Raw genomic sequence first — 13,475 nt, 5'->3', positions numbered from 1 at the left:
GTGTTTCTTTGGGGGACATGAGTGGAAGAAATTTATCCCTATCTCTGGCCAGCTGGGACACAGGAAAACTTCCAACTACAACTGTCCCATGTTGTCTTGGCAAAGTTTGGCAATCTTTTTTCTTCATGTCCTGCTTGTCCAGTTTGTACAGTATTCTGTCAGTAGTTGAAGCAAGGGTAGTTTCTTGCCCAAATGGCTAGCTTTGCCACAATGAAAGCAACTCCATATGGAAGTTCTTCAACACCCATCACCATTTTATGAAGTAGATTGGTGCTACCAGGAGCAGATGTGTCTGACTGTTACAAAAAGCCTTAGATTATTAAACATCTTAAATGCCATATTATGTAGGTCTCTGAAGCATTTGAAGATCTATCTAAAATATCTGTTTAACCTTGAAAACATACCTATCATGAGTATAAGTTTGTTATAGATGACTACTAACCTGCATTTTTTAATTATCCTAAATAGTTTGTAATAATAGCTTTCAAGGACTAAAACTTTATATTACATTTTAAAATGAACTGCATAGGTATAATATCTTAAACAAGAGTAGAAACATATATGGTATAATAAAATCACCTTAGATATGTATCAATATACAAAAATCCATACCAATGTAAAATGTTTGAGATGAATAGTTGTCTTTTTAGCTTAAAGTAGATTCAGTAATCTACCCTTTTATCCTATCCTTTCCATATCCCCCTTCTCTCTTTTTTTTAATCCAGAAAGAGATTATTAAATCCAACCTCCCTTGCTTAGTGTCCTCCCTTACCATGAACAGTAACAATGTGCAACCAACCCTTGTAAACACTCACAAACATTCACAACCAGAAACCACCACCCTATCTCTTGGGAATGCAGGCTTCATATTCTTAAAATTACTTCCTGTTGTCTAGAGGTGACAGCATCTTTAGGAGACCCTGAGAATGTTGAGGTAATGGTCAAGTCCTGAGAGAGCTAGCTGTATTATTTTTGTTCAGTCTCTGTGATGGGAAAGTGTAGGGTTTATCTGAAGTCTTGGCTGGATAGTCTGTGAGGCTGGACCATCTCAGCTGACTATCTTAAAATTGTCCTGAGCAGTTTGTAGTTCAAAGCTGATCTTTCTGGGGGAGATGGTTGTCAGCTTAATGGAATTACCACAATCCAGATGGAATTGTCATTGTGGGGCCCCATCCTCCTTTTGGAGACTACAAAGTTCACTGTTAGAAATGGTGATGATTCACTACAGAAAACTTAAAAATTTAAATGTCAGATGCAGCAGATCTCAAAGAGGCTAAAGGATCACAATCTATTAAGTGTATCTGGGGTATACAAACTTAGTTCCTAGTTATCTGATTGAGACTCCAGCTCAAAGTCATGTACAGGAAGCTAGATGAAGCCTACTTCTAAAATTAGTTATTATTCTATATGACCACTAATATTATGACAGAAAGTTTAAATATATGTTAATCTTATAAATTTAGAGATAATATTTATACCTTAGTGACAATAGAATAGTCCCTTAATTTTGGTTTTCTTCTGTGGTTTTCTATCAGGTGGTTCTTCTGACATGAGACAGAGATTTTGGATTTTCCTTTAACAAGCAAGCTTGGACTTAGAGAAGGAGAGAGCCATGCTCCAACTCCAAAGCCAGCTTTGATTTTTTAATTGAATTGGGACCACAAGAAGATTTTTTGCTTTTTATATTTGTAAAGAGCAGCAGAAACAAATATTTGGGAATATTTACAAAATTTTATCCTGTTAGAAATGTGCTATACCATTAGGCCAATTCTACTGTTTGTCTTGGGACATTTTTTCTGGATGATTCATCCTTCTCCTTTAGAGGAGACCCCTTATTTGTCCAGGGGTCTTCAGATTCCTTAGTTGGATGCTTTCATTCTCCTGGAAAAACAAAAACAAAACCCTTCCCCAGCCCTAACTTTGGGGAATTCTTTTTTTGCCAGGCTATATCTTGGTTAACAAAAAATGTTTTGGGCAACAGAAAAAGTACTAACTTTTAATAATAAAAAAAAATATTATTTTTCTTACCTGATCAAATGAAAGGCATTTGTTTGTTTTATAAGTTACTTTGGATTGAATGACCAAGCTGTTTGATGAACTGTTGCTCTCCCATCATGAGGTCTCTCCTGTTCTATTCTAATCTTTATTAATCTTGATGGCATTCATAGCTTTTCTTTTCCTGTGGAAACAAAAGCAAAACCTCTTGCCCAATGTAATACATATCTTGGTATCCATTCTGAGATCAACCCATCTTTAAAGTATACAGGCTGATTTAATTCAGCAGGTTTTTTTTTTCTATTATACAGTATCTCTCCACAGCCATTGTTCCTTCTTCATTGGCATTTAAAAATGTAAAGTCAATAAAGCACTGTGTAATCTATCTCTGAGAGTCTGTTTATTAAACATATCTTTTGAAGTGTGATTAGCTCTTTCTATAATTGCTTGTCCTGCAGGGCTGTGTGAGATACCTGTAATATGCTTTATGTTGTACAATGCAAAAAAAAAAAAAAAAAAAAACCTGTTTCGTTTTACTGGAGACATGCTGGAGCATTGTCAGTCTTAATTTGTACAGCTATCCCCATAATGGCCATGACTTCTAATAAATATGTATTACAGAATCAGCCCTTCCAGAACTTAAAGTAGTTGAAATCCTGAATATGTATCTATGTTATGGTGTACATATTTTAATTTTCCAAACTCTGCAAATAAAACACGTCCATTTGTTAAATTTCATTATTTGGAGTATCTTTTGGGTTGCTTCCTGCAGGAAGTGAAGTTAGTTATACAAAGAATAAGTAGGACATTCCTTTATAATTTCCTTGGCTTGTTTCCAAGTGATAGAACAATCTTTCTTCTAACCTTTGCTGTTAACATGATATTTCTTATGAAATTCTGAGGCTTCTAGTACATTTTCTACCAATAGTTGATCAATCTCATCATGACCTGGTGCAAGAAGACCTTGTAGACCTATATGAAATCTGGTATGTGTTATATACAAAGGATGATTTCTAATTCTGATTACTTGTTGTAGTTGAATAAATAATAAAGTTATTTTTGAATTATCTGGAATAAATTAAGCAGTTTTTTTTTCAAGACAGGGTTTCTCTGTGTAGTTTTGGTGCCTGTCCTGGATCTTGCTCTGTAGACCAGGCTGGCCTTGAACTCACAGAGATCCACCTGGCTCTGCCTCCTGAGTGCTGAAATTAAATGCACCTGGCTCTGCCTCCTGAGTGCTGGAATTAAATGCGTGTACCACCACTGCCCAGCAAGTTTCCTGACTTATAACCTGCCTTTCCCGATTTATTTGTATCAGTATAAAATGTAGGACTCCAGAAATTGGTGTTACCTTTGTTGTATAAGGTAGAATCCAATTAGTTCTTTTTATAAATTGAAGTCTCTTGCTTTTGGGATATTTGTTGCTAATCTCTCCCAGGAAATTACTGAAAGCTCTTTGCCAATGTTCATTTTCTGTCCATAATGATGCAATTTCAGCATTAGTAAAAGGTACCACAATTTCTGCTGGATCGATTCCTGCTAATTTGCAAAGCCACAATTTTCATCTCAGAATCAATTCAGAAACTCTTTCTACATAGGTTTTTAATTTTTTACCCATTTTTTTGGTAAAAATACCCATTCTAATATATTATCTGCTCTCTGCATAAAAATTCCTATAGGAGAATGGGTAGAAGGTAACATAACCAGAATACAATAAAGCTCTGTATCTAAGTGATCTCCATGTACATCCTGTAATTTCTTTACTACCAGAGTCAATCCTCTCTCAGCCTCAGCTGATAGTTTTCTTGGACTATTTAAGTCCCTATCATCTTGTAAGGATTGAAATAAATTACTTAGTTCTTGAGTTTTTATTTCAAGTGTGGTCCATAGAATCTTTTCTTTATATTTTTCAGGAGCAATTTGTAATCCCAACAAGGCAAAATTTTCCTTACCTCATTGAATACTTTTTCTAAGGTATCTGTGGCTGAATCAGTCAATAAGACATCATCCATATTATGGTAAATTATAGATTGAGGAAATTGTTTATGAATCAGTTTTAATGGCTGTTGTACAATATATTGACATTAGGTTGGGCTATTTAACATTCCTTGTGGAAGGACTTTTTAATGGTACTTTTTAACAGGCTGGGAATTATAAGTTGGCACTCTGGAAGCAAATTTTTTCTGTATCCTGATCTTTTAAAGGTATAGTGAAAAAGTAGTCTTTTAAGTCAATCAATCAATATAATAGACCATTCCTTATATAATAAAAAAGACAATGGAATTTTAGATTGTAAAGAGCCTGTTGACTGAATCACATTATTTGTGGGTCTTAGATCTGTAAACATTTTCCATTTTCCAGATTTCTTTTTAATAACAAATTTGGAATTCCAAGGACTGGTCAGTTCTTTAAATGATGAGCATTTAACTTCTTCTGTACCAGCTGTTCTCATGCCTATAACTTTTATAATGTCAAAGGTCATTGTTCCATCCATACAGTTTTTTCATTTAACCATTTTAAAGGCTGGCCTATTGATACCTTTGAAAGATCAGCAGCTGTTATGCCCTGCTTATGTACAATGTTAACAATCAGTGAAAGCCCTTGATAATGGTTTTTAATATTTTTCTCAGAAGCATATGTTAATTTAAAGTTTGTTTCTGAGATTGGAGGAATGTTAATATGTGTATTCCATTGTTTCAACAATTCATGTCCCCATAAATTTATTGCTAAGGTAGGTGCATATGGTTTTAATTTTTCTATCTGTCCTTCTGGCTCTATACACTTGACCCATCTTGTACTTTGTTTTACTTGTGATCAAGTTCCAATCTCTAGAAGCTGAACATTTGCCTCTTGAAGAGGTCAAATGCCAAGATTTGGGGGAAATAATTGTTATATCTGCACCTGTGTCTACAAAATCCTCAATTCCAATGCCATTTATTTGTAATTTTAGCTTTAGTCTTTGATTATTTATAGATGTTTGCTAAAATACTTGTTTTATGGTTTCTCCTGAAAATTTTATCTACTGATGTTTTTCTGTCATCCAAAGCAGTATGGTTTTGAACAACATGCCTTAAGTCTTTTAATTTCTCTGTGGAGGGATTTCCCCAATGCTGATTGGGAATGATTGAACCAAATTTGATATTGGGGCCTGTGAGAGCCCCCCCCTAATGGGTTACCTTGCCTGTCCCTGTTGTTCTGCATTCATTAGTCCAAAGCTGGTGTTTGTCACACCTTCTGCATGCTCCAGAAGGCTGTGGATTTCTGTTAGGGTCATCCCTAGAAAAAAACATTGTTTCTAGGAGCACCTTGTCTACAATCACTTCTCAGATGATTAAAATAGCTGCCTTTTTTTTTTTTTTTTTTTTTACAATTTTTAGAAATCACTTCTCCCATCCAAGTACCATCATAAGAGTGAGACCCAGTATAAGCTGTATTTCAGATCTGTTCATCTGTGGGTACTGATCTTCCCCTTAATGGCTTAATCACCCTTTTACATTCTGAATTAGTGTTTTCAAAAGCCAAAGTTTCAATATTTGTCTAACATCTAAATCTGATATTATTATATTTACAGCTGAGGTCAGTCTTCATAAAAAAATCAAAGAAGGCTGTTTTTTTTGGCCTTCCATAGTTTTAGTAAATGACTCAGTCCTCTTTCCTCATTCTTCAACCCTGTCCCAAGGTGTTATCATCAAATATAGATTGTCTTTGCAAATCAGCATACTGGCCCTCAGTGAGAAGCTGGTCTTGGGATATTCATGACCTGTAGCTCTACCTCATTGTTCTAGGATTCTAGCTTCCTCTCTCCACCATGTTCTCCATTGTAACTGAGGACCAGCTTCCAATACTGGTTCAACTAAATCTCAGTCTTGTGGGATAATTCTGCTCCTAATGGCCCATAAATTTAATATCTGTTTCACAAAGGGTGAATGCATACCATATGAAATGAGTGCTTCCTTAAATCTCTTCAAATCTAACATTTCTACAGGATTCTATTTAACTTCTGCATAACCTTGAGGGAGCCTATCATCTAGTGGTTATTCTTGTGTGGTAACTGGATAAATCAAAGTTAGTGTTCTAGTGACCTTTGGTCTTTTTTCTTCAGTTTCATAATGCAGTGGTATGGTAGGTTCTGCTCTACATTCCTCTGTGTCTGAGTATTTTTCTTATTTTCATTAGTAAGTCTTCCTAAAGATTGTATCTTTTCAGTCAAATAATCATATTTAGCACAGTTATCAAGCCACATTTTTAAGGAGAAAATATTAATTACTAAACTGATAGTAATTGCAATTGACATTATGTCAGTCCCAGCAAAGTAATTTATCCATTCAGTTAAATTTTCCATTTTCAAACCATCTGTAGTAGCACTATACAGGGTCCTAGAACTCTGTCTTGTGATGTTCCTCTTTCTTAATGTGGGAAAGATTTTTTTTTCTTTCTTTCTTTCTTTTTTTTTTTTTTTTTTTTTTTTTTTTTTTTAAGAGCTGAGGACCGAACCCAGGGCCTTGCGCTTACTAGGCAAGCGTTCTACCACTGAGCTAAATCCCCAACCCTGATTTTTCTTTTTAATATTATTCAACTCTCTGCTAAAGGCCTTCCCAGGTATCTCACCAAATCCACTGACTTCTCAGGGGTTTGTCTGATGTAAACTCAAGTCCCTCCTACAATTTCTGCTTTCTGGAGTCCTGGCAAGTGGCAGCTGCCTGCTGTGGGTGCTTGCATGAAAAGGCCCAAGGCAACTGTGGCAGAGCTGGCTGGTGTGACTCCTCTGTCCATGTGGTCATTCCACAAGTTGGAGCACCAAATATTGTTTTAACATCAGCACACTTGCTGTGCCTTAATATACTGCTATCTCAGCCAGTATTTGCAACTTCTCAGTTACTGGCCTGCTTTTCTAGCAGTGGCCTAGCCTAAGACCACAGCCTTGTGAGAATTCTGCTTCCACATGCACCAGCCCCGTTACTGCCACTAAAGATAGCTATAACTAAATCTCTATGGTTCTAATTATGAATAAGACTCAAGATTCAAAGGCTGGGGTGAAAACCTCTGAGCTCAGAGGCTGAGTAGCAACTACCTAGCCCTTTCTCCTTGCTGGCATCTGTGGCAGACCCATGCTTCTGCTTCACCAAACCAGAAAAAGCTGTGCTACTCCAAACCCCACCCTACTACTTCCTGTGTCTCTCTATCTCTCCTGGATGCCCTCTGTGGGTCTATGATTACTTTCTGTCAACTGGTTGCTAACTCAGCCTCCTGTCAAGGTTAATTTTATTTAATTAGTGCAAATGCAAACACTGCATTTCCCATGTTCTTGGTTTGGCTGAATGATTCCCTGAGGGTCACTTCAGATTGCTCTATGTTCCTCACTTTCTCTAGGTGTTGGTTAAACCACAAACCCTTGGTTAGGTGCGTGTTTTGTTTTATGCATAAACATTTCATCTGTACCCTCTGCTGCATTCCATCAGGTGCTTTCATTCCATGTGGTGTTTTCAGTTTTAAATGGCTACAATTGATTAATGGAGTTATTAACCTCATTCCTGTCAACCTAGCTGTCAAATATAATTTTTATAGGTTCTGTATTTCATTAGAACTTGGAGAAATAATAAATTTTCTAATACTTTTTTCTTCATTTATTAGCTTCAATTTCCATATGAATGAAAACTATGAACTATTTGAATATACTAACATGTAGTGTACTGGAATAATGTAATAAATGCTTGATTCGTTTCTCCTTTATTAGCTTTCAGACTGAGCTGATGTCCCACTCACTCCAAGTATCATTAATGAGTTTTCCTTTCCTTTTTGAAAGTGCTGTTACAAACTCCAAGGCTTCAGTGTTAGGAAATGTTTTAGTTCCCTCTAGATACTTCCTCCCTCCCCGGATGTTTAGTGTTCCTCATCTCAAACTGGTGGAAGACTCCCAAGGCTGGTCCTGGGTCCTGGTGTGACCTCAGTACTTGATAATTTCCATGTGTCTGACAAAAGATACACAAGCCCTGTCATGTATACTTCCTGGCCCAACCTGCAGTGGCTGTTTCCCCTCTCTACCTAGAAAATCATGTGATACCTCCTACCTTCATCATAATGGGGAGTGGTTTTGCTTTTGTGACACAACAATTATGCAATTAGATGCTGTGAAGATATATAATAAGGAACTCTCCTCCATAATGGTCACCTCTTCAAAAAAAATCATGAGTGAGAGATTGTTGCTAACAGCACTGAAGGGTGGCAATAACACTAAGATCCTTACTTTGAATGGGAAGAAGATGAAAAAAATGCCCTCAGCACTAGAAAAGCTGCCTGGTCTGAGGACTCTAGACCTTCAAAATAATCTCATCTGCAAAGTGTGCCCAGAGCTAAGCACCTTGACCCAGGTGAGGAACCTCAGCTCTTCTTGGGGTTCAGGATGGAAAATAGATGAAAGTGATGAGTGACAGAGCAATGACACTTTGATCTCTGGAGACTTAGCTCTCTGGAGACAATATGGAGTGCTATTGGGTGGGCATGAGTAGCCGTTCTCGCTTAAGGCATTACACGTGGTAGGAAAGATGTTGCAATTTACTTCTGTGCCCTTTGGCCCACATCTGGAATCAGAGTTAGATCTTTGCTATACTCATCTTCCTTTAGGCTGTCATCTGGAAAGAGGTTGGAAGCCTGGGTCTGGTAGTCTGTCTACCTTGGGGCTCACATCTGGAAGTAGGCTTTGAGGTTCCAGGCGAGACTTGGCCTACCCCCCTGGGGGTGCTATCCTGAAGTCTTTACATATGGAATTAAGACACATTTAGCATGTTAGGGAGGGAGTTACTTTTTCATTTCCTAGAACTGGCTGGAACTTCAAGTGCAGGGCTGATAGGAACAGGAAGCAAAGGGATTTCTCTTCCCTAAAACAGCCTTTATAAGTTGGCTAATATTTAAAATAAGGAATACCTTCTTAAAGAGAAGCAGTTGACATGGATGAGTCCCAGATGCTTATGGTAAACATTTCTGCCTGGTAATGTCTGACACCAGCTGCTAAAAATCTTGAGATTAAGAGAAGGTAAACCATGCAGTTTTCCTTCTGTTGATTTCTTTACAGTCACCAACACAGAAAGAACCTATAAACAACTGTCATTGCAACAGTTAGAGTAAATCTATCATCTCTATAGTACCGCCTTTACCTTTTATCAGATCACTTACGCTTGCAGTCTTAACTATATCCTGTGAAGAAATGGGCTAATATTCAGTAGTAGTAGCTAATAGTAGCTTCAAAGGTGTAGTTCTAGCTATAAGACAAGGACTCACACTTTTCTAATGGGACAGATGAGTTCAAAAGAAATTTCACTAGAAATCATGAACTGATTTGTTTTCCTGCTTGAATTTCTTTCTATTAAAACAGCCCTTTATGTTACAAGAGAACCATGTTAAAAAGCGTATACTAAATTATCTTTTGTGACACTTTCAGTCCCAGTCCTCACTTCCATAAATAATTATTCTCAATTATAATTACTCTCAATTTATTCTCTTTCTTGTCTTGTCCATTTTGATTACTAGTCTTCAAATTCCAATTGCATGTACATGGTAAGCTTAGTTTCTGCAGTTATCTTTTAATCTAGTGTGATGACACATTTACATCTTCCAATAGTAGCCCCAGCCTCACCCTGCTCCCCACTGTATAAACTGCCAGTACCATCATGCAGTCCACTCTGGCCTTGCTTTGGTGGCCTCACCATGACCTTTTATAAGCTTTATATCATTTACATCTTGTTCAATTATAACCATGTTTAGTGGTAAGCCTTTTTCTTTGCCTCTCAGGGAATTCTACAATGTGCATTGTTAATGACTGTCATTCAGAGAGAATCAGTTAATATATTTTTGTTCCCTTGGTCCTTCTCATGGTCTTTTCTTTATACTTAAAAAATTAGATCATTTTATTTTATACTGCCATATTTAATCCTTTAATTCTTGCATCTTTGCATTATCATGGCTTCATTTTATTTCAAAATGATGCTACATAATTTTCAAATGCACCTGTTCTCTGTGATACTTTCCTCCAGGAACCCCCATTCTTCTGCCCTCAACTAAGCTGATTGCCCTCTGGTTTTTCTGGATGCTGTCAGTCCAGGACATCCCTTATTGTAATCCTGAAGTGGACTCAACTGTTTTCTGTAACCTGTGTTTTCCTCCTCACTCTCCTTCCCTTCACCTTTCATTCTCTCTTTCCTGACATCACCGCCTCTGCTGGATTGCTAGAATTAGAACCATGTGCCTGCATGACCAGCAGGTTATCATTCTTTTTCAGTACAGTAAGTCTCTATATACCATCCTGGTCTGGGTATGTTGTAGTTAATACTTAGGTCTCTTGTGTTTAAGAAGAACCATACTATTCTGAAGTCAACTGACTAGGTTCTTGTGGTCTATCTTTAGAGTGCTTTATATGTGTTTCAGGCTAATGGCTTTATGTAATTTTGCTGTTCATAAAGTAACAGTGTTTCTTATATAAGGTTAGGAAATTAACAAAATCTGTTTCTACTTTGTAAGAGGAGTGATAGAAGCAAGCAAAATGTGCAAGAAACTTTCAAAGAATGAATATAGATGACCAATTTAAAATACTGCTCACCCATTCTCACAGTTGTTAATAGAAAGGACAGATGAAAGTGAGGGAAGAGTGAAGGGAGAGAGGAGAGAGAGAGGGGAGGGGGAGAAGCACGGAGAGGGAGTGGAGAGGAGAGTGGAGGGGAAGGAAGGGAAGGTAGAGCAGGAAGGAAGCAGGGGAGGAGAGAGTGAAGGAGAGGGAGAAAACTGAACCTGATGTGAGTTTGGGACTGTCGTCAAGCTCTTACAGGTAAAAGTAAAGCACTTGGTCTCTAGTGCTCACCAACCTAGATGTATAGAAGATGGCCATCCAAAGATGTGTACATTTGTTTGGAAATGGAAGAATATTGAAAGGGCAATACAGTAAACTACTCAAAAGGTTCAGTCAAGGGGAAGTAGTTTTGTTTTTCCTTTTGTTTTTGAAGTTATAATTACATCATTTCTCCTCTTTCCTAATTCCAAACCCTCTCACATTACCTGCCTTGCTCTCTTTCAAATTCATGATCTCTTTTTTTATTGATTGTTGTTACATGCTTGTATGTATATGTGTATATATATATGTTCCTAAATAAAACTTACAGTAAAATAAGGAAGATTCTGTAAATTACTGTGATAAAAAAAACCCTTGGCTTAACAAAAAGGGTTAAAAAAGGTTTGGTGCCTATCAAATTTGAACCAATTACTGAACAGATGTCCTTGCAGAAATACTCTTTATGTAAAGTTGTTATGGCTTTTTTGTAAAGTTGTGATTAGAATAAGATTTTCTGTTTTAAGTAAGTGAATATGTACTGTATAATCTCCTAGTAAAGCTTTGAGTAGACATTTCTCAAAAGACATACACAGGGCTAAGCATGTCTATGAAAACATGCTGAACATTATTAAAAATCAGGGAAATGCAAACCAAAGCCAAAATCAGATGTCACTTACATATGTTAGAATGACCATAGTTGCCGGGCGGTGGTGGCGCACGCCTTTAATCCCAGCACTCGGGAGGCAGAGCCAGGCGGATCTCTGTGAGTTTGAGGCCGGCCTGGGCTACCAAGTGAGTTCCAGAAAAGGCGCAAAGCTACACAGTGAAACCCTGTCTCGAAAAACCAAAAAAAAAAAAAAAAAAAAAATGACCATAGTTAAATGAAATGTGACAACTGCTGGTGAGGATATGAAGATGGGGGATCATCTTTGTATATAGTGGGACTCTTATTTTGTGTAGTCATTGTGGAAAACACTATAGAGTTTCCTCAAGAAATGAAAACGTGAACTAGTTTATGATCCAACAGTCCTACTCTAGGTCCATGTACAGAAGTAACGGTATGAATGATGAGGCGAGACATCTGCACTACATGCTCATTGTGGCATTATTCATAGCATCCAAAACAGAAAAGCATCTGTAATTTCTATCAATGTATGAATAAAGAAAAGGTGTGTATGTATTTACAATGAAATGCCATTCAGCCTTAGAAAGGAGGGAATTCTACTTTGACAGTAAATGAACCCTATAGACATACTAAGTGAAATGAGTGGATATCAAAAGGAATGTTACATAATAACTGGGTGTTTTGTAATTTTAGCACTTGCAAACTAAAAAGGCAGGAGGATCCATGTTCAAGTCATTTTCTGAAACAGTCAGTTCTAAGCCAGCCTGGGATACAAGAGACCTTATTTCAAATATATATGTATGTATGTAGTTAGGTAGATAGATAGATAGATAGATAGATAGATAGATAGATAGATAGATAGATAGAACCACAACATCTTTCCTAAAACAGCATCCACTCTAAACCCCTAACCACATGTTGCATAAATCACTTTTTATGACATCTGAAACTTAAACTCATGGAAACGGATGTAGAATGGTGGTTACAAGGGTTTGGTGGGGGAAGAGATGATAGGAGGTAGATCAAAGGGTGAAATTTGTTATGTAATACAAACAAGTTCTAGAGACTGAATATGCAATAATGGGACTGCAGTTACTATTATATACTTGAAACCTTCTAAGAGCAGATTTAATACCATTCAGAGAGAGAGAGAGAGAGAGAGAGAGAGAGAGAGAGAGAGAGAGAGAGAGAGAGAGGAGAGAGGAGAGAGGAGAGAGAATGTTTATATATCCTTGGTAGATACCATCTAGCCAGTTGAGACAGTACTTGGCTCTAATGGATTGTTGTCCCATCAAAATTGTGTATTTAAAGTGTTACAAGTGACACTTTTTAAAAAGTATTGTGTTTATTAGCCAAATCTAGCTTTTATGCTTTAATTTTAGGTTTAATTCCATAGATGGATTCCATTGCTTTGTAAGTGTTAAAGCATGCAAGAATGTTCCTCTAAAGCAGTGGCCCCTTTGGAGGTGGAGTAACCTTTTCCAAGGGTTGCATATCAGAGCTCCTGCATATCAGATATTTACATTACGACTCATAACAGTTGCAAAATTACAGTTATGAAGTAGCAATGAAATAACTTTCATGGTGGGGGGGTCACCATAACATGAGGAATTATATTAAAGGGTTACAGCATTGGGAAGGTTGAGAACCACTGCTCTGCTCTAAAGTATTCCATTTAAAAAATGTTTAAGTATCTATTAGTTTCAATTAGATATTTGTCCTTTTAAAACTGTGTTTTATAAAACACTGTGACTTTGTTAATTTGGCCAAACATTAAGAGAAAACAGGACAGCTTTTATTAACTGTGTCCCAGTTACTTTCTCTAGACTGTGGCTAGAGTTAGTTGTATGAGTAAGCTGATGGCGGAATTGTAAGTGCCCTCAAGAATGACTATGTCCTGCAACACATGGCAGATCTGGACAGGAGAATAGTGCTGATGCTTCTGAGCCCTTATACATAGGACTCCTGTTGTTAACTCTCATGGGGAATGAATATGTGTTTGTAGGTTTATCACACTTTTAATCTAATCAAACTCAGTGC

At 37.1% G+C, this 13,475-nt stretch overlaps 2 protein-coding genes across 2 annotated transcripts in view; both read left to right on the top strand.

Annotated features, from left to right (window-relative positions):
- Otud6b (OTU deubiquitinase 6B) overlaps positions 1-2,380 on the top strand; it is a 49,710-nt gene extending 47,330 nt beyond the window's left edge. Inside the window, exon 8 of the mRNA XM_059253884.1 lies at positions 1,536-2,380. Coding sequence (XP_059109867.1) covers positions 1,536-1,548 — 13 coding nt within the window. The 3' untranslated portion in view covers positions 1,549-2,380. The remainder of the gene's footprint in view (positions 1-1,535) is intronic.
- Positions 2,381-8,144: 5,764 nt separating this feature from the next.
- The window catches only part of Lrrc69 (leucine rich repeat containing 69), a 117,342-nt gene continuing 112,011 nt past the window's right edge, over positions 8,145-13,475 (top strand). Inside the window, exon 1 of the mRNA XM_059253882.1 lies at positions 8,145-8,363. Within this exon, the coding sequence (XP_059109865.1) occupies positions 8,157-8,363 (207 nt within the window). The 5' untranslated portion in view covers positions 8,145-8,156. The remainder of the gene's footprint in view (positions 8,364-13,475) is intronic.

This window comes from Peromyscus eremicus, chromosome 2, assembly GCF_949786415.1.
Source record: "Peromyscus eremicus chromosome 2, PerEre_H2_v1, whole genome shotgun sequence".
NCBI classification, from domain to species: Eukaryota; Metazoa; Chordata; class Mammalia; order Rodentia; family Cricetidae; genus Peromyscus; species Peromyscus eremicus.
The sequence above is the reverse complement of the archived record's forward strand: the minus strand, read 5'-3'. Positions and strand labels throughout refer to the sequence as shown.